Consider the following 19,398-nt stretch of genomic DNA (forward strand, 5'->3'; position numbering starts at 1 on the left):
AAAACAAGAGGAACAGAAAACATCAGTAGTTACCGGAGGGTAAGTGAACGGGGCTCTGAGGGTACAGAAGAATATCTGGGGGGATAGAACTGTCCTACATATTGATTACTTACATAACCAACACATCAGATGTTAAAGGATGACTTTACTGGATGTAAACTGTAACCCAAATCTTTAAAAAAGAGAGACAAGAGACAGCCAAAAATTTACCCTACTGTCAAAAAAAACAAATAGAGCTTATGGTTTTCTCTCATGAACAATAAAAACAATTACTTTGTGTGTAATGAACAATAAAAGGAGAGTTTTTTTTAAGATTTTCAATATACACAGTATTTTAAAATGTTTTTAAGAAATGGGGCGCCTGTGTGGCTCAGTCAGTTAAGCGTCTGACATCAGCTCAGGTCATGATCTCACAGTCTGAGTTCGAGCCCCGCGTCGGGCTCTATGCTGACAGCTCAGGGCTTGGAGCCTGTTTCAGGTTCTGCATCTCCCTCTCTCTCTGTCCCCTACCGCTGGCCTCTCAAAAATAAATAAATATTAAAAATTTTTTAAATGCCTTTGCAGAGATAATTAAACCAAATACAAAAAATATTAACGAGATTTTTTTTCTCTGGGAATAAAAGTGTTAGAAATGGTTTTTATTTATTTTTTAAAGTTTATTTATTTCGGGAGAGAGAACATGTGCACAAGTGGGGGAGGAGCAGAGAGAGAGGGGGAGAGAGAGAATCCCAAGCAGGCTCTGCACTGCCAGTGTGTGCCAGACGCGGGGCTGAAACCCACAAACCGTGAGATCATGACCTGAGTTGAAGTTGGACACCCAACCAACTGAGCCACGCAGGCATCCCAGAAATGCTTCTTTTTAAATTCTGCATACGTCTCAGGTAACAAGCAAGGCATGAGAACAGAGGGCTCTAAATCTAGTTCCACAAAGCATTTACTATTAAACTATGTACAGCTTCTAATAAAGAAATTTATTTTTCAGTTAATAAAAATGCAGTATTTAAGACAAATCGTCAAATTTTCAAATGTAACATACTACCCATAAACTATATTTTTAGCTCAAACTACAGCTAGTTGTTTACAACAACTAATTTCCAAATAGTCATCTATGAATTTACACAACTGATACTTAGAAGCTCTTTAAAATCTCTCCGTAAATTAAAAAGTTAAGCCAACTTGTCTGCCTCTACAGCTTACCCGCGGCAGATGAACCAGGCGTGCCCGACTGCACAGGCAGCTTTCTTGGTACGCCCTGCCCCAGGCCTGCAGCGTGCGGCCCTCAGGGAAAGGCTGCTGTCTGGGTTCCTTTCCTGTTGGCCATCTATGGCGTGGGCACATCAGGTGCCCTGAGGCAGCCAGGAGGGCATACAATGTACTTGAAGTCTCTGACAACTGAAGAGTCTAAAGTCACGTGGTGCTGTGCTTACTCCAAAGCAATGGTGCTAATCCAGGAGGGCGCTCCGCAGGCTGACTTTGGGTTTAGGACTCTGCTTCGTCCCCATTACTTCCATCATCCGTGTCATTCTCTTCGTCCTCTTCCCTCTTCTCTTTAAGCATTTTCAGATATTTACTAGCTAAAATCTTCTTTGGTAATATATCTTAAAAATATAAAGCTGACATCAGCAATTGGTTTTGGCAGACCATGAACACAGCAATGAAAATTTCAAAATGTGCAAGTCCCTGCTTTGAACTCTAGAACAGGTTCCAAAACACGACAGAATTCCGACCCTGCCTCTGGGTGACAGCGCAGGAAACCAGCGCTGCCTCCTGACTAACGCCAGAGACCTGTTTCCTTTCCACGGACTGCAAACCATGAGCTCCTGTGTGCTGGTAACGACTGGGAGCAACCCTGTCCTACCCACCTGAGACAGGCCGGCGGGCCCCGGGGGGATAGATTAAAGCTCTTTTTTAGCTGTGGCCCACACAGCTTGTTCCGCAACAACAACTACTAGTTTCTCTGTTTCTGGGGCCGAGCAGACCAGCCCAGAGTTCTCCCTTCAGTGGTAAGGAGTCAGCCAGGCTCCCCCAGCCACCCAGCCAGCCAAACATCCTTGTGCAGGTTGTTGACTTCACTATCATTCTAGGTGAACCACATTACAAACATACTCTGACAAAACTAAAAATGTCTTCCTGTGCCAGGTCATGGTAAACTTTGGCACCTGGAGAAAGCAGCAAAAAAAAAAAAAAAAAAAAAAAAAGTCTATTTCAGTGAAAGCAGGGGGAAAAAAGCTGTAAATTACTACATCTGTTTTAACCAGAATGTTTCAAAAGCTAAGTACCTGCAAGAAACTGAAAAGTTTCCGATTCCTCTGCAGTATTTGATAAATCACTGTAAGTGAGTGCTTTCCTTTCTTTTCCATTGCCATGTCTGTAGGAATAGGTGGCTAGATACTGAACAAAGAGTTCCTAAAACAAAATGAAAAAGTGAAATGAAAAGTATGCTCTGAAAATTTACCGCAGAACTTAATTTTTAAAATTACATTGTTTAGATGACTGCGGATTACCTGGGTTTCTCAAATTACAGAAAACTACTGGGGAAAGGAGAAATGGGTCAGAAAGAAAGCAAAGGTGTATCAAAGTTGGCAGGGAAGCAGGCATTTCCCCTAAAGTTATTTTAGATTTCTAACTCAGGGAAATTTTTTTAAATTCAACAATGGATTATAATTATGTGAAAACTATAGGTTGTTTTAAGGAGCAAAGGACCATTCAAAAATTCTCTCTGACTCAGGAACACATTTTTAAAATACAGCGTCTAAGGTGGTGACGTACGACTATAATAGTCAACCTGAAGCTGAGAGTTGACCACCTTTCCCATTTTGCCCAAACACCTTCCCCAAATCAACAACCTGGACGGAGCCTCTCTCTTCCCCTCCCTCTAGGTTGGTGGGTAAGGAATGAAAGTGCACAGGGAATCTAAGTATCCCAGCACCACGTGCTGATCGGACGACTACCCCCCTGGGCTCCGGGATCAGGCGGGCAGAAGGTCTCAGCTCTGCCCCAGCACCCTGCAGGGACACCGCACTGAGACCCCAGGGGCTGCGCAGTCCAAGGCAGGCTTCAGCACGGCCCAGTGCAGTAACACAAAGGGGGCTGGAGCACTACTGTCCACACCAAATCCAAAGAGACCCTGAGCCACCTGCACCTAGAACGGCGCTGGCACCACGGGCTGGGACGGAGGCCGGCTGTGGACGAGAGACGTCCGGCCTCGCTGCGCGGACAAGGTGCGTGCGTCGTCGGGCTGCACCTCCAGAACCCTCTCACTGAACCCTGAGGAACCGGGGCCCGAAAACCACGAACAGGGCGGAAGCGGAAGAACGGAAGGTTTGGGGGCCCGGAGTGCGGTGATGAGCGTGGAGAAGACGCCACAGGAGGCACGCGTCAGGTCGCGTCAGCCAGCGCCACCACCCGGGGCCTCGCGCAGGGGAAGTCGGGAGCGGCGCGCGGGGAACGGCGGGAGTCGCGCGGTAGGCGCGCAGTAGGCGAAAGGCACGCGAGGCAGGACGGGAGCGGCGCGGTGGGCGGGGCGGTGGGCGCGAGGGCGCCGGGCGCTGGGGCGCGCGCTGCGAGGGAGGGGACAGGGCGCGCCGCCGAAGGCGCGCGCGCCGCGAGCCCGCGAGGGGCGGGGGGTGGGGGCGGCACCGGCAGCGCCGCGGGGCGGGGCCCGACGGTTCCGGTCGCCCCCCCCCCCCTCCAGCCGCTCCCTCCTCCCCGCGCGGCCCGCCTCACCGTGGCTTTGGCCGTGAGCACCAGCGCCTCCTGGTTGATGCTGGACACCTCGGGCGAGCTCTTCATGATGACCCGGATGCGGGACAGCGGCAGCGACACGAGCCGCTGCTCCCCGCACCTGTCCCTGCCCGCGACCGCGTCCGCCATCTTCGCGCCCCTCCCCGCGGCGGCCGCCAGACCCGCCGCGAGCGAGGCAGGCGGCCTGCCGGCCTGGCGGGTGCGGGAGCGGAGGCCCGCTGCCCCGTGGGAGTTGTAGTGTCGGGGAGGCGCGGCCTCGGGGGCCGGCAGCCGCCCTTCCGGGGCAGAACTACAAACCCCGAGATGCCGCGCGGAGCGGGCGGAAAGGCAGCCGGCGGGGCGGTGCCGCCCAGGGCCGCGAGCGGGGCTTCCCGCCAGTTGCCCGCGCGGTGCGGACCTGGGGGCGCGGCGGACGGAGACGGCCAGGGAGCTCGGCGCGGCTGGTGGCCGCAGCGGCCCTCGGAGACACGGGGACGGGGTACCGTCTTCAGAGCTGGGGAGAGAGCGCACCTTCCTGGGAGGAGGAACAACACACGTGGAGGCCCCAAGGCCAGAGCCGGTCGGGGAAGCTCAAAGGGGCCGATGTGCTGCAGTTGGACTGAGCGGGCAGCCAGGGGCTTTTATTCCAGCAAAAAATGGGAAGGGGGTGAAAGCTGTCAGAGGGGTGATGGGATACGTCTCAAGTGTTAACAGGATCCCTCTGGCTGCGGACTGTTGACTAGCCCAGGAGTAGTTAGTTGTAAGGGCGGAAGCAGACCAAGTAGAAGGTGACTGGAGGTGATGAATAAGGTACCAGTGTGGCTGAGGTAAAGTGAGCTGAGAAAAGAATAGCAGGAGGCAGCCCGGGGCCAGATCGGGCAGGGCTTTGTAGATCATGGAATTCTGTCCACCTAATGAATCCGGAGGCCCTGGGAAGAGTGAAGGAGGTCCCCCTTAATTTTACAAAGAACAGGACAGAACAGAAGTAGGAAGGCTGCTGCTGGGACAAAGACGATGGTGGGTTGGACTAGAGTGAGGTGGTGGCAAGGAGTAGGTTTGGGATCTAATATGAAGACAGCCAGCAGGACCTGCCAGTCAGATGTGGAGCCAAAGAATGGTGATGCCATGTTCCAGAACGGGGAACACTGCCAGAGGAGCAACTTTGGCCAAAAGCTTTGCTTTGGAGCAAGTTAAAGTTCCAGTTGCCTGTGAAACACTAGTGGCAGTGTTGAGCGGATAATTCGACCTTGAAGCCTGGAGTTGAGGCCGGAGCAGTTAACTTAGAAACCAGCACTGTCTGGGTGGTAGTTAAAACCGTGAACTTGAATGAACATATTTAGGAGGAGGGTGTAGATAGAGTGGAAGGATCTAAGGACTCCATCCTAGGGTGCTCCCAACATTTCAACATGGAGGAAAGAAGGAAAATCCAGCAAAGCAGACTGGAAAAAAGTGGCCATTAAATAGAGGAAACCCAAGAGATTGGGTGTCCAGAAAGCCAGTTCAGAGGGTGCCTGGGTGGCTCAGTCGGTTAACCATCAACTCTGGACTTCAGCTCAGGTCACAATCGCACGGTTCATGAGTTCAAGCCCTACGTCAGGCTCTGCGCTGACAGCATGGAGCCTGCTTGGGATACTCTCTGCCCCTCCCCACTCATGCTCGCATGCATGCTCTTTCTCTCAAAATAAATAAACTAAAAGAAAAGGCGTTTCTGAAAGGAGAAACTGGTCAACTGGGTAGAAAACGGCTGGGAAGTTGAATAAGATGACTGTCTTACGGCTCACTAGCAGTGTGACCCCACTGCTGAACCACGGGGTCCTAGGAAGTGTGGAAACACCTGGCGTAAGTTCCGCGCCCTGACGGTGATAGTCCACCCGGCACCACCTCCCTCTCGGGTCAGCCCTGAGCAGCAAAGGGGATGGAATGAGAAAGGCCGTTGTGAACTAGAAAGCATCCTCCAAAAGTCTAAATTACCGTGTAAGGTTTCAGTGTTCCTGCTGCAAGGCCTTTTCACCCCAAATCAACTTTGATTTCAGAGTTCATATAAAAAGGAGCACGTGGCTGGCTCGGTTGTGGAGGATGCGGCTCTTGGTCTCGGGGTTGTGAGTTGAGGCCTCACGTGAGGCTGGGCGTGGAGGCTACTTTTAAAAAAGTTCACCTACAAACAAACAGTCTAGGAAATTCAAAGCACATGTTTCACCTTTCTGACTTCAGGGCTGTTCATCACTTAGGTAATGATCACGAAATATAAAACTTACAGCATGTCTCTACGAGTTTAGTAAATTTTGAAAACTGCTCTTTGTCCTTCCCGTAGAGGGGACCCAAGACCAGGTATCACAGATGTTCCAGATTACTGATCTTAGTGGTATTAGGAAAGTTTTCGCATCTGCCTTCGGCCATAATGACCCAGTAGTTTCAGCACCTGCTATGTGCTACGGACTTAGAAGGTGAAGGCCGAGGATACAAGGATGTCTTCACCACTGTCACCTCAGGTCTTGGTCCAAATACATGCCAGGCACTGCTAGGCACGGAGGGGCAGCCAGTGAGCAGACAGCTCTGGTCCCCGCTCTCCCAGAGCTTGCTTTCAAGTACAAGGGAGACAGAAAAAAAAAATAGGAACCTCTCCTATGGTAAGTGCTCTGGAGAAACCCGTGTGAGTGGCAGGTAGCCTTTCAGAAGTGAGATCTCTGCTGCGTGTGAAGAGAAGGGAACAGCCAGCAGTGCAGAAGGGCTGGGGCAAAATGAGCCCCCCCAACAGGACAGCCTGCGGAAAGGACACCCGAGGAGGAAGATCCCTTGGCAAAATGGAGGAACTGAAAGGCCAGTGTGGTTGGAGCTTAGTGAGCGAGACGGTGTGGGAGACGTGGGACCCGCTCAGGCAGGCAGGTGAGACCTGTGGCTCTCCTTCTGGAAGCCCTAAGAGTTGGGGGGTGAGAACAGACCCAACATAAAAGGCCAGCCCGGTTGCCAAGTGATGGTGAAGTGACAGCGTGCCTGGTGCCGGGCCGAGAGGAGGCCCCGCTTCAGCTTCAGGACTCGGCTCTTACTCCAGGGAGCTCCGTTCCTCCGGAAGTGGTTGACATTGCCAAGGTGAGCCAGAAACTACCCAACAAACACCCACTACACAGTGGAGTCCTTCAGTCCACACAGGGAGCACGCCGTACTGCTGATGTATTTTGAAGTTCCTAGACATTTTGTTTCTCTAGATGGTTATTGCTTTTTTTTTTTTTAGTGTGTTTTTATTTTTGAGACAGAGACAGAGCACGAGTGGGAGAGGGGCAGAGAGAGAGGGAGACACAGCATCCAAAGCAGGCTCCAGGCTCCGAGCTGTCAGCACAGAGCCCAATGTGGGGCTCAAACCCACGAACCACAAGATCATGACCTGAGCTGAAGTTGAATGCTCAACCGACTAATCCACCCAGGCGTCCCTGGTTATTGCTTTTTGTAAGGTTTGTCTTTCTTGGCACGTTGGAAAGCAGGATGTGTTAGGAGATAAAACAGAAGAGGAAGGGATCAGGAGAGCCAGAAGGATTCAGGAAGTGGAGGATGAGGAGCTCAGGTTAGGGAATTTGCAGGTGACATTCGGTCATCGATCATGTTAGGAACAAGGAAAGGTGCAAAGGAGGAGATCTTCAGAAAAGAGGGAAAGTGCTCACTGGTTTTAAAACAAGAAATAAGCTTCAGGGGGCACCTGGGTGGATCAGTCGGTTAAGCATCTGACTCGATTTCGGCTCAGGTCATGATCTCATGGTTTGTGGGTTCGAGCCCCGCATTCAGGCTCTGTGCTAAGATTTTATTCTTAAGTCATCTCCACACCCAACGTGGGGCTTGCACTTACAACCCCGAGATCAAGAGTCACACGCTCCACAAACTGAGCCAGCCAGGCGCCCCTAATGCCCCTTGTTTCTGATGCCTCTGCACAGTCTTCCTTCTTTCTTGCTGCCTCCTGTGTCTGCATCCCAGGACACTAGAAGGCAGTTACCTCCCCTGCCAGCTGGCCTCTGGTCAGACTCTGCCAGTGGGAGGCCTAGGTGAGAGGTGCAGTGGAGAGGAAGGAGGAAGTCCCACCCTGCTTGTACCAGAGTGCTGGCAGCAGGCGGGACTGCAGGCGGCTACAGGGAATGTTCCCGCGAAGGTGATGGTTTGAGCATCTTCACCAGGCACCCCTGGGAGTTCACTGGGGAGCCTGGGTTCCATGCCAGGGGCGGCACCGGCTTCCCGATCTCTGGGTTGTGCCTCCTTCCCCTGAGATGTCAGAGCGCCTTCCTCACACTCCTGCAGCCCTAATGTCACCCTTGGAGGCAGTTCTCGGCATTAAACCCTCGTCTGTTTGAAACACGCAGAGAAGTTCCTGCTTTCCTGATTGAACGTCGGTGCAAGGAGACCGACCGAGTACAGCGGGAATCCAGGGCTGGTTACCTGCATTGACCGTGCTGGTACAGAGATGCCTTCACTGGCAGCGCGCCCTGGAAAACAGTTATTTAGTTGTCGCCTGTTGTTGCCTGGGTGGAGTGCTCCTTGAAGGCAGGGGGCCACAGGTGACCCTCATGGTGGAAATGGAGTCTCGTGGGACAGGCTGGCTCCCGACTGCCCTGGAGAGCGTTTGGAAAGAAAACTGGTGCTGGGGGGCTTTTGACTGTCCGACCACGCCTGACCAGAGAAGCAGCTCCCGTGGTGGCCCTAAGATTCCATATCTTCCTTACCCTCGGGGCTCGTAGGGCTAAGGGTCAGACCCACCTTGGATTCTTTCTGAGGCAGAATTACTACCTGATTTGAATTCACAGCCTCACCAGATCTTTCCTGTGAAGTTAGGCTGTTGACTGGGAAGAACAGGGTCCTGAGGTCAGTAGGGACAGTTGGGAGGGGCCAAGGCTACCTTCGACCCTCGTCCCTCTGGGAAATGGCCCCCTGCCTGAGGAGACCAGTCTTTGATGGCTTCAGAGTCCTGTTAATGAGCTTAGTTCAGGTGCTTCCCTGGCCAGGGGAGTCTTCCCACAACTGGCCCCTCATTACCTCCACTCCACAGTCGGAGTCCGATCCCAGCATGCTCCAGGGCCACAACGGCCCAATCCGATGCAGGAGATGTTCACACGATAAAAGAGTTGGGGCACATAAGCGTTTTCATCAGCATACGTTTTGGGGGTGCATGAGGCACGGCCCCTAATGGTGTCAGTCCAGGAGGGCAGAGCGTTATGTTGGGTTGGGCTGAACTCTCCAGTGTAGCTGACTTACTAGGGTTCAGGGGTTCTGTCCTGCCGACAGCTGGGAGTGGCTCGATCGGTTTGCTTTGCGAAATCGTTGGGGTGAGACTTGGCGTGTCCTGCACGGGGTTGGGGGGGGGGGCACTGTGACTCTTAGAGACCGTGAAGCACCTCTGCGTGTGCTTCTGTGACCCGTGCACCAGGTGACCCCACAGATCTGGGGTGGGGTGTCGGGCAGGTCCCCATAACAGGCACAGCACAGCCTCCAAGGGGTTTGGAGCAAAACTGCATCTTCTACAAATAACTATTCTCCTTTTGAGAAACAGCTTTAGAGTTTTGCCCCTGGACGCTGGTAGAGGCGAAATGCCAGATTATGAGACCCCAAGTGAGTGTGTGACCTGAGGTGGGTGTGATGTGAACCCCACTGTCCAGGGGAAGTCGAGGTGTATCAGCCCCGAGCCCGTCCCGGGAGCACAAGGAAGTCACCTGAGCGGGTGGCTCAGACTCCCAGGGCACACCCCCTCCCTCCTCTCTCTGCCCACTCCCCACAGCTGTGGTCTCAGAAGAAAAACAGAGCCCGTGAACAGATTGGTCTGTAAATAACGCGGACACCACGGGGACGGGAGTGCCGTGACGCCTCACGCGAGTGTGCCAGAAAGGTGGAGGTGAGCGGGGGTCCTCCCAGAGGCCCACTGCCGGGATGGAGAGAAAGCCAGGGGTACGGGACCGACAGCCATTCAGGGGTAGTAGTTCACCACCGTTTGCGGGTCCAGGAATGCGGACAGGACAAGATTGGAGACTTCAAGACAAAAAAGTCTGGGGAAGGGGTTTGTAGATGCACTCAGAGTTGGAAGAGCCGTGAGGGGCATGTGGCCTGTGGGATGCTCCCCTTCCTTCCGCACAGGAGGCCGTGAATGAACCAGTGACAAGATGCCACGCTTGGACACATCACTTGTTGTCTTTTACCAGCCCCAGATCTTTGTGTCCTTCTGCCGTGTCCCTCTTGGCACATTGGTTTCAGGCTTCGTTGTTTCTTGCCTCATGGTTCCAAAATGGCTGCTGCTGGTCCAGAGGTCATGACCGCGTTAGACGGGAACAAGGGAGAAGGGCGAGAGGCCAAAGGCTCTTTGCTCATTAGGTCCCAGGACTGTCTTTTTACCAGGAGGGGATGATCTCAGCACTCATTCCCTTAACTCTCTAGGTCAGAATTGGGTCATTAGCTCACCCTGAGAGCAATCACTGGCCAAAAGGAATGAGACCAGTCCGACTGCTTTGAACCAATTAGGATTTAGTCCCTGAGGCTGTCTCCCTGTGATCAAAGGATAAGTAATCCCTACTGAAAAATTGAGGTGGGTGGGAGGGGAGTCTTAAGACAGGGACTGGCTGTAGGTTAGACAATAACCAGTGTGTGCCAAAGTTACCGACATTTAAATTTCTGGAGATTTCACTTACAAATCTAAAAGAGTGAGAAAGTGAGGCAACCCTGATCCCACACGGCCTCATGGCAAGATCGGTTGTCCTCTCCAGGAGTCATGTGCCCTGGGGTCTGCCACAGAGCCCATCACCCTCTATCATCACCTGCCTGTTTACTTCCACCGTCAGCTTGGCCCCGGCCTTTGAGTGTGAGCCCAGGCTTAGGACACTGTTGTAGAGTGATCTGTTTGCTGGTATGTTTCTCCCACTAAGCCTAGCACACTATCTGGCATTGTAAATTGTAAATAAGACGGGTTGGGGGACCGGGGTGGGCGGGGCAGGTAGCCCATCCTAAGGAGCCAAACTATATTGCATAAGAAGAGTGGTTAAGGCATTGCTATCAGAAAGGCTTAAATCTGAGTCTCACCTCTGCTCTTCCTGGCTTCTCCTGATTCTGTTTCCTCGTCTGTAAAGTAAGGATCATAGCCTCTGTCCCCCAGCATCATTGAGAAACCAGTGTGAGCTCATGCCTGTAGAGCCCCAGGCAAAAAAAAAAACACGCAAGTTCCCTGTTCGCCAAGAAGGAAGAACAGCCTAAGCTGAAAAGAATTTGCGACAGGATTAGGAAAGATCTGTGAGAGCTGAGGCCACCTCTTACTAGCTTTGAACGGCTAGAAGTGCTTGATAAATGTTTAATGATAATAATGATTATTTCACTGGGTAGAATGTAATTACACAAATTGTAAAACCATAATTATGCCAGGCTGTCATTACAGATAATGGCTTGAATACAGGGATAATGAGGGGCAAACCAGAGCCCCCCACTGTCATGGCTGCCAACAGGCGACGGCTTGCAAAGCTGCGCTGATCTTCCTGTGGGGGGGCAGGGGCTGCGGGAGCAGTCTGGGCCAAGGGCAGGGATTGGTAGGAGCCAGACCGTACGGAGTCTGGCGGCCCATGATGCAGTAGTGGGGAGTCACTGGAGGGTTTTCAGCACGAAAACTTGTCATGGCAAGATATCACAACTGAGGGGCGCCCGGGTGGCTCAGTAGGTTAAGCGTCTGACTCTTGATTTCAGCTCAGGTCCTGATCTCACCATTTGTGAGTTCGAGCCCTGCAGCGGGCTCTGTGCTGACAGCTCAGAACCTGCTTGGGATTCTCTCTCTCTCTCCCCCTCTCTCTGCCCTTCCCCTGCTCGCTCTCGCTCTCTCAAAAATAAACATTAAAAAAAAAAAAAAAAGATGTTGCGTAATAAAATGTACCATCGAAGGGACACCAGGCTGGCTCAGTCAGTAGTGGAGCATGGGACTCTTGACATCGAAGTTGTGAGTTCGAGCCCCATGTTGGGGGTGGAGTTTACTTAAAAAATTAATTTAAAATTTACCGTTGAAGCTGTTTTTAAATGTGTGGTTCAGTGGCATGAAGCGTATCCACACGGAGTCACCACCATCCGTCCGTCTCCACAACTCTTTTGTCCTCCCAAACTGAAACTCTGTACCTTCTATTTTCTTATGTGTGTGTGGATTTAAAGTAGGCTTCGTGCCCCATGTGTGGCCCAAAGCTGGACTTCCTGAGATCAAGACGTAAGCGGAGATCAAGAGCCAGACAGCCGGGGTGCCTGGGGGACTCAGTTAAGTGTCTGACTTCGGCTTGGGTCATGACCTCATGGGTCGTGGGTTCGAGCCCTACATTGGGCTCACTGCTGTTACTGCAGAGCCTGTTTTGGATCCTCTGCCCCCCTCTCCCACTTCCCCTCCCCCACTTGCACTCTCTTTCTCAAAAATCGATAAACATTAAAAAAAAAAAAAAGAGAGACACTCAACCAACTGAGCCAACCCAGTCACCTTGAAACTGCAGCTTTTTTTATTCTTGAAATGTTTTTTAACTTAAAAAAATTCTATTTATTTATTTATTTAATGTTTATTTTTGAGAGAGAGAGAGAGACAGCGCACAAGCAGGGGAGGGGCAGAGACAGAGAGAGAGAGACACAGACTCGGAAGCAGGCTCCAGGCTCTGAGCTGTCAGCACAGAACCCGACGCGGGGCTCGAACCCCCGAACTGTGAGATCATGACCTGAGCTAAGATCAACTGACTGAACCACCCAGGCGCCCCCAACTCTTTACTTTTAAACACTAAGTCCCCACTCTCAGCCCTGGCACCCACCATCCTACTTTCTGTCTCTACAAGACTTTCCTTTCACTACTGACTGGTCTTGGCACCCTTGGTCAAAAATCATTTGCCCGTACACGCGGGGTTTCTCTGGGCTCTGTTCTATTCCACAGATCTATGTGCCCGTCTCTAGGCCAGTGCCACATTGTATCGATTGCTACAGCTTTGTACTAAGTTTTGAAGCGAAGGGCGAGGTCTACAACTTTGTTGTTGTTGTTGTTGTTGCTTTTTACTTTATTTATTTTTGAGTCAGAGCTCAAGAATGCGAGCAGGAGAGAGGCAGAGAGAGAAGGAGACAGAATCCCAACCAGGCTCCACGCGGTCCCCAACTTTGTTCTTTTTTTTTTTTTTTTTTAATGTTTATTTACGTTTAAAAGAGAAAGAGAGCACGAGCCGGGGAGGGGCAGAGAGAGGGAGACACAGAATCTGAAACAAGCTCCAGGCTTCGAGCCGTCAGCACAGAGCCCGACTCGGGGCTTGAACCCACGAACTGTGAGCTCATGACCTGAGCCAAAGTCAGACGCTTAACCGACTGAGCCACCCAGGCACCCCCCAACTTTGTTCTTTGTAAGATTTTTTTGGCTATTCAGAGTTCTTTGAGATTCCATATGAATTTTAGGGATGCATTTTTCTATTGATGCAAAAAATGTTGTTGGCCGATATGATTTTAACCTGGGGTGTGGCGAGCGTGGAAACAGGAGATAAGCTAGGAGGCAGTTCAGGCAAGAAGTGATGATGTTTCTGAATGTCTAGGTAGCATTGACTGTAGAGCAACCTGAAGGGATTTCGGGAGAGTTTGGATGGTGAAATTAATAGCATTTAGTAATGGATTAGAGGTGGGTGAGGAAGAAAAGAGAAATTAAGAATGAATCCTCAGTGGGGCACCTGGGTGGTTAAGCATTTGACTTAAAAAAAAATTTTTTTTTAATGTTTAGTTTTGAGAGAGACTGACAGAGCACGTGTGGGGGAGGGCAGAGAGAGAGGGAGACACAGAATCCGAAGCAGCTCTGAGCTGTCGGCACAGGGCCGGATACTGGGCTCTAACCAACAAGCTGTGAGATCGTGACCTGAGCCGAAGTCGGACGCTCAACCCAGGCATCCGACTCTTGATTTGGGGTCAGGTCATGATCTCGCAGCTCGTGAGTTCGAGCCCCGCATCAGGCTCTGTGCTGGCAGGGCAGAGCCTGCTTGGGATTCTCTTTCTCTCTCTCTCTCTCAAAATAAATAAATAAACTTAAAAAATAAAAGAATGACTCCTCGCTTATAGGTTGGAGGAAATGGTGGTGCTCATTTCTGGGGTAGGAAGGACGGGCGTGCCAAGAGTTTCTAGAGGGCATAGGACGTCCAAGATGGCTGGGAGACCACCAGATAGAAGAAAGGTCAGCTACACCATGGACACCCAAGCGTGGGGTACTGGGATGACTGCAGGGCTGGGGAGAGACGTATGAGGGTCAGCACCAGATGGGCGGCCTAGAGAGCCTCCAGACTGGTAGGGTGGCTGAGGAAGAGGAGTAGCTGGGGAAGGGGGGCCCGAGGAGCCAGCCCGCCAGGTCGTGCCACACTTGGGGCCGGGCAGGGGGAGGAGGAGGCGGCGAAGGTGGCTGTAAGCTGCTGGGGAGATTGTCCTCGAGTATGAAAATCAGAATCGAAGGCAACCCAGAGTCCTCTGTGACTGCACATCCGGGGCTGATGCAGGGAGGCGCCTGGCATTTGAGGAGGCAGCAGACCATCTGGGCGTCATTCTCATTAACCTTGGGGGTTGGGAACTCCCAACCCCCCATGCAGCCCACCTGTGGCCCACCCACCCCTCACCAGGCCCCCTGGGTGTCCCCTGTTCGTTCCTCTCCTCCTCCCTGCAGACATACCTACTGGCCTCCCCTGTGCGCCTCGTCTTCTCCAGCCGACCCCGTGCCTGCCCTGTTGTGCGGTCCGTGTCTATGCAGCTGGAGCCCCGGCGGCCCGGAGCTGGGGATGTGTTACTCGTCTGTGCTTTCCCAGTGTGGAGCCTGGAACACGGATCTCTGGAGAGATTAGGGGTAATCTAAAAATCACGTTTTCATTAATGTTCCTGATTCTGCACCCTGACCATGTGTTATCTGTGTAAGTATCAAAAGTAACAAAAGATTTTAAGGACACCCAGGGACGTGGAAGGTGGAGTGGACATTGGTCTGGAAATGATAGGGAAATAACAAAAGCTAGGGACGTGCACCTGTGAACTCCTTCACAAGGATGAGTGCACTCGGGCAGCACGGGGCCGGGAGCCGGGGGTGCAGCCTCTGCAAGGCAGGGTGTGGTGGGGTGGCGCCCCGTGGTACAGAAAGTGCACGGCAACTGTGGCTTCCACACACCGCCGCTGATAAACTCTCATGGTGCCAACACTTGGGAAGACAGATTGGCCGTTAAAATGTGAAAGGCAGTTTTTTAAATTTTTTATTTTTAATGTTTATTTTTGAGAGAGAGAGACAGAGCGTGAGCAGGGGAGGGGCAGAGAGAGAGGGGGACCCAGAATCCGAAACGGGCTCCAGGCTCCGAGCTGTCAGCACAGAGCCCGACGCGGGGCTTGAACCCACGAACCGTGAGATCATGACCGGGGCCGACGTCAGACGCTCGACCAATTCAGCCACCCTTAGGCGCCCCTAACTGCATTCTTATAGGTGACCCAACAAGCTCCACTCCCAGTATTCAGCCAGAGAAGCCAACGCTCCTGTCCACACAGAAGATTGCCCCTGGGTGTTCATATGGGCTTTCTCCATAGTGGCTGCAAGTGGAAACCACCCAAATGCCCACCAACAGATGGGCTGTTAGCCGAGTCACCGCATGTCCGAGCAATGGACTTAGCGATAAAGAACGACCCATACGGCAACCCGGAGCAGCCTCAAAAGCATCATGTGAAATTCTAGATTGGGCAAAACTAATTTATGGTGACAGGAAACAGATCCTCGGTTGCTCGCCAAGGTGGGGAGGGGGCCGACTCCGGGGGCTGGGGGCACATTCTGTGTCGTGATTGTGATGGTTGGTCCCAGGGTGTATATGTATATGTTCATCTGAATGCATTAATAACTGCCTGCCTCAGATGGATGCCTTTTATTGTATGAAATTATGTCACGGTGAAGTTGATTTAACAAAAGAAAGAAAGAAAAGGCACTGTCCTTGCTCCTCTGGAGCCAGCGTGGTGAGAGGTGGAATTCAGGAAAGGACACAAGTGCATGTGGGGCCCCACACTGTCAGAAGGGCCCTGAAGGGTGCAGGAGCGGGGGAGGGACCTCGCAGAGGGAGCCCCGAGGAGCAGGAGATCAACACCACTTGGGGGACGTGCAGGGAGCTTCACATGTGGGGAGACGGATTACCAAAGCAACATTTATCAAGGGTAGAAAACATTTAGAGAAAGCAGGTATGTAGAAGGAAGATGACAAAACCTCACGCAGACACCCAGCATCCTGCCTCACAGGGATTTCTGCTGCTGCCCCCTCCTAAGGTGCACCCCTTCAGACCTTTTCTTTTCTTTTCTTTTTTTAGAGAGAGGCACCGAATCTGAAGCAGGCTCCACGCTCTGAGCTGGGGCTCAAACCCACAAACTTCAAGATCATGACCTGAGCCAAAGTCAGACACTTAAGTGACTGAGCCACCCAGGCGCCCCCTCCCCGGCCTTTTTTTAAGTTTATTTATTTTGAGAGACAGAGAAAGCATGAGTGACGGAGGGGCACAGAGAGAGACAGACAGACCGAGAGAGAGAGAGAGAGAGAGAGAGGGAGAGAGAGAGAATCCTAAGCAGATCCTGTGCTGTCAGCACGGAGCCTGACACAGGGCTCGATTCCATGAACTGTGAGATCATGGCCTGAGCTGAAATTGAGAGTCAGACCCATTACAGACTGAGCCCCCCAGGTTCCCTGAGACCTTTCTTATGGAGCTGGCCTGAAGGACGCGCAGGAGTTCAGCCACACAGAGAGGGAAAGGCACTGTGGGCAGAAGGAACAGCCTCTAGGAAGGGGGTGGCAAAGGAAGCTAGTTAGGGGATCAGACTACTGGTGGTGCCTCCTAATCCCGTCTGAGTGACAACTTTGGAGAAGGAGGGGCCGCAGTCACAGCTGTGGCTGCAGCTACACAGAGGGAATGGCCGGGACCCAAATTCCTGCTGTGGGGCGGTGGGGGGAGGAGATGGGCAGGGTGCGGGACCCAGCTTTGATGTGGGAATCCTGCCATTGTCCCCATGGGTCCGTGCCCTCCGGCTTACAGAATTTAGCTCTTGATCCACAAACCACAAAACTCTTAATTCCACCCATCGGTGATGAGGTTTAGAAATAACTGGTGGGAACCAGATCCCCCAGGGCATTCATGTGTGGCCCACATGGTCAGATTCCTCTCGGGCAGCGTCTGCTAAATGTCTCCTAGTCACCAACACCCCCCATTGTCTTTCCCTGCTGGTGCCCATTACAGTGAATCCCTTTTTGTGTTTCTAATCAGAACCTGGCACTTGCCTGGATCTGGGTTAATGGCAGGCTGGAAACCAGGAGTGGCTTGGTGCGGGGAGCTCTGGGGGCCAGGAGTTGGGAGCCTGGGAGCTGTCCCACTGAGACCCTGAGGGTTGGGGGCTGTTGTCCAAACCCCCACCCCCCAGTGCTGAGGTCGTCCTCCAGTGAGGATTATAGAGTACTTGCACCTCACACACACAGTCTGACCTCCGGGGAGCAGACCTCAGCCTGGAGACATTTGCAAAGCACTCAGACCCAGGAACCTGCTTGGGGGGAGGGGGGTCTGGATGCCTCTCAACTCGGAGCCCTCAGGCAACCCCTGCTCCTCTGGGCCCTTGGCCAGCCCTCCCTTCGCTGACCCCACCAGTGATGTCCAGGAGTACTCTGTGCCACCACGGTTCATTTGGATGCTCAGTTTCATTATTACTCAGCTGGGATGTGTTGGTCTGTGTGGCCTCCGTCAAACTGCTTTGGCTCCCTGGGTGCCCCGCCCCCAGCCGTAAGGGCACGGAAAATGCTTCTGGTAGGTGGAAGTCAGGCTGTGGAGCTATGGGCACAGTGGTTGCAACCACGCCAGCTGGAAACTCGGGTTGGGCAAAGTCTGGGGAAGCTTTTGGGAAATAACTTTTCACAGCTATCTCAAGTTTCTGCATGAGTTTGGTATTAAGGAATATTACAGAATCGCCGCTATATATTAAAGTGTCTTTAAACAGAAACACACCAAGCACAAAGCTGTTTATTGTCCTGTTGGTGAGGGTGTCGTAATCCGGGGGCTCCACAAACCCCATCACCCGTGTCCCCGAGGAGCAGTGGCTCCGTATGTGTTAATTCAGTTTGCAGTGACTCTAATAACAACCACTAGAAGTGACCATCAGCTATATTATAAAGCAAAAAAGAAACATGTGCTTTTGTGGTGCGAAGGTTGCCCTCGAGTCAGCCGGGACTCACGCCCTTTTGGGCAATGGTGACGTCTAGGTCCTCCTGACCTCCAGTCAGAGCTGCTCAGCTGTCCCGCGTGGTCCCTGTGCTGCCCTTCCCTTGGGAACATTCCTGAACGCTGTTGAATCTCAATTGCCTCGCGCACACGGTGAGAGTAATGTACCCTCAAAGGAGAGACGGCCGCGTAGCCCCTGCCCCGGTGCCTCGCGCTGACTTCGCACTCAGCGGATGCTCCGCCTGCCACTGTGTAGATGGCAAGACGGGGGCTCAGAGCGGGCTTGGGGCTCACGCAGAGTCACATAGTAAAGAGGAAGGAGGGGGGCGCCTGGCTGGCTCAGTCGTAGAACATGCGACTCTTGATCTCAGGGTCGTGAGTTCAAGCCCCACGTTGGGCCTGGAGCCTGAAAGAAAGAAAGAAAAAGAAAGAAAGAAAGAAAGAAAGAAAGAAAGAAAGAAAGAAAGAAAGAAAGAAAGAAAGAAAGAAAGAAAGAAAGAAAGAAAGAAAGGAGAAAGAAAAGAAAGGAAGAAAGAAAAAGAAAGAGAGAAGAAGGAAGGAAGGGGAAAAGAAGAGAAGAGAAAAGAAAAAGTAGAGGCAGAGATAAGAGTCAAATTCAGGTCTGGCTGACTCCAGAGGCTGACTTCTTCCTACCACAGTTCTTGAGTCCTCTTGACTTTTTCTGCATCTTTTTTGGATACCTGTATCCAAAAAAGTATATTTAAGTATATTTATTTATTTTGAGAGAGAGAGAGGGTGAGAGAATCCCAAGCAGGCTCTGCACCATCAGCACAGAGCCCAACGTGGGGCTCCAACTCACGAACTGAGATCGTGACCAGAGTCAAAACCAAGAATCCCAGGCTTAACCAACTGAGGCCCCCCGGGTGCCCTGGGTACACTTACAAGCTTAACTGCTGTACTTGTGCGCCAGCCCGCTGCGTGGCTTAGTCCCTCCTCGAGCCTGAGCTGTGGCCTCAAACCCACCGCCATTCTAGGGAGCTGTGGAAATTGTCCACGTTCCTCCACGACTCCAATCCCATAATCGCCACGTTTGTGAGTTCCCTCCCGGCGTTTACCGTGTGCAGGACAGTTTCTGTGTCGCGTTCTTGCTCTTTGCCCAGTTTGGCGTCCTGCATTTTTGCTCAACGTTAAAGTATTTCTCTTGCTCTTTTGAATCATTGCTCATTGTTTTTAGACTAGAAGGGAATACATTTAATTGCTACAAGTGGTTGTGTGATAGTAGTACAATTATGGAATGTTTTTCTTCTTTCCCTCATTTTTAGATTTCTTGCAATACACTTTATGAAAAAAAAATATGGCTGGGATACCTGGGTTGGCTAAGCGTCTGACTTCGGCTCAGGTCATGATCTCGCGGTCCGTGAGTTCGAGCCCCGTGTCGGGCTCTGTGCTGACGGCTCAGAGCCTGGAGCCTGCTTTGGATTCTGGGTCTCCCTCTGTCTCTGCCCCGCCCCCACTCACAGCTCACACACTC

General features: G+C 52.2%; 1 protein-coding gene across 2 annotated transcripts; it reads right to left on the bottom strand.

Annotated features, from left to right (window-relative positions):
• Positions 1 to 950: 950 nt before the first annotated feature.
• On the bottom strand, positions 951 to 3,995 carry CHRAC1 (chromatin accessibility complex subunit 1). Of its 2 annotated transcripts, none has more exons than XM_027063828.2 (3): positions 3,727 to 3,992; positions 2,280 to 2,406; positions 951 to 1,598 (listed from the first exon to the last, which is right to left on the bottom strand). In XM_027063828.2, the coding sequence occupies exons 1-3, from the start codon at positions 3,871 to 3,873 to the stop codon at positions 1,480 to 1,482; spliced, it is 393 nt and encodes a 130-aa protein (XP_026919629.1). In that variant the 5' UTR covers positions 3,874 to 3,992; the 3' UTR covers positions 951 to 1,479. The 2 variants fall into 2 exon arrangements, with proteins under 2 accessions (XP_026919629.1, XP_026919628.1); XM_027063827.2 differs by lacking the exon at positions 951 to 1,598 and adding an exon at positions 1,605 to 2,159 and having other exon boundaries at positions 3,727 to 3,995.
• Between the last annotated feature and the right edge of the window lie 15,403 nt (positions 3,996 to 19,398).

This window comes from Acinonyx jubatus, chromosome F2 (assembly GCF_027475565.1).
Source record: "Acinonyx jubatus isolate Ajub_Pintada_27869175 chromosome F2, VMU_Ajub_asm_v1.0, whole genome shotgun sequence".
Lineage (NCBI taxonomy): Eukaryota > Metazoa > Chordata > Mammalia > Carnivora > Felidae > Acinonyx > Acinonyx jubatus.

Coding starts and splice junctions, on each gene's coding strand:
- CHRAC1 (XM_027063828.2), bottom strand. CDS start 3,873: ATGGCGGACGCGGTCGCGGGCAGGGACAGGTGCGGGGAGCAGCGGCTC. Junction 2,407..3,726: donor TGCTCACGGCCAAAGCCACG/GTGAGGCGGGCC, acceptor ATTTTGTTTTAG/GAACTCTTTGTTCAGTATCT. Junction 1,599..2,279: donor AACTTTTCAGTTTCTTGCAG/GTACTTAGCTTT, acceptor TATATTTTTAAG/ATATATTACCAAAGAAGATT.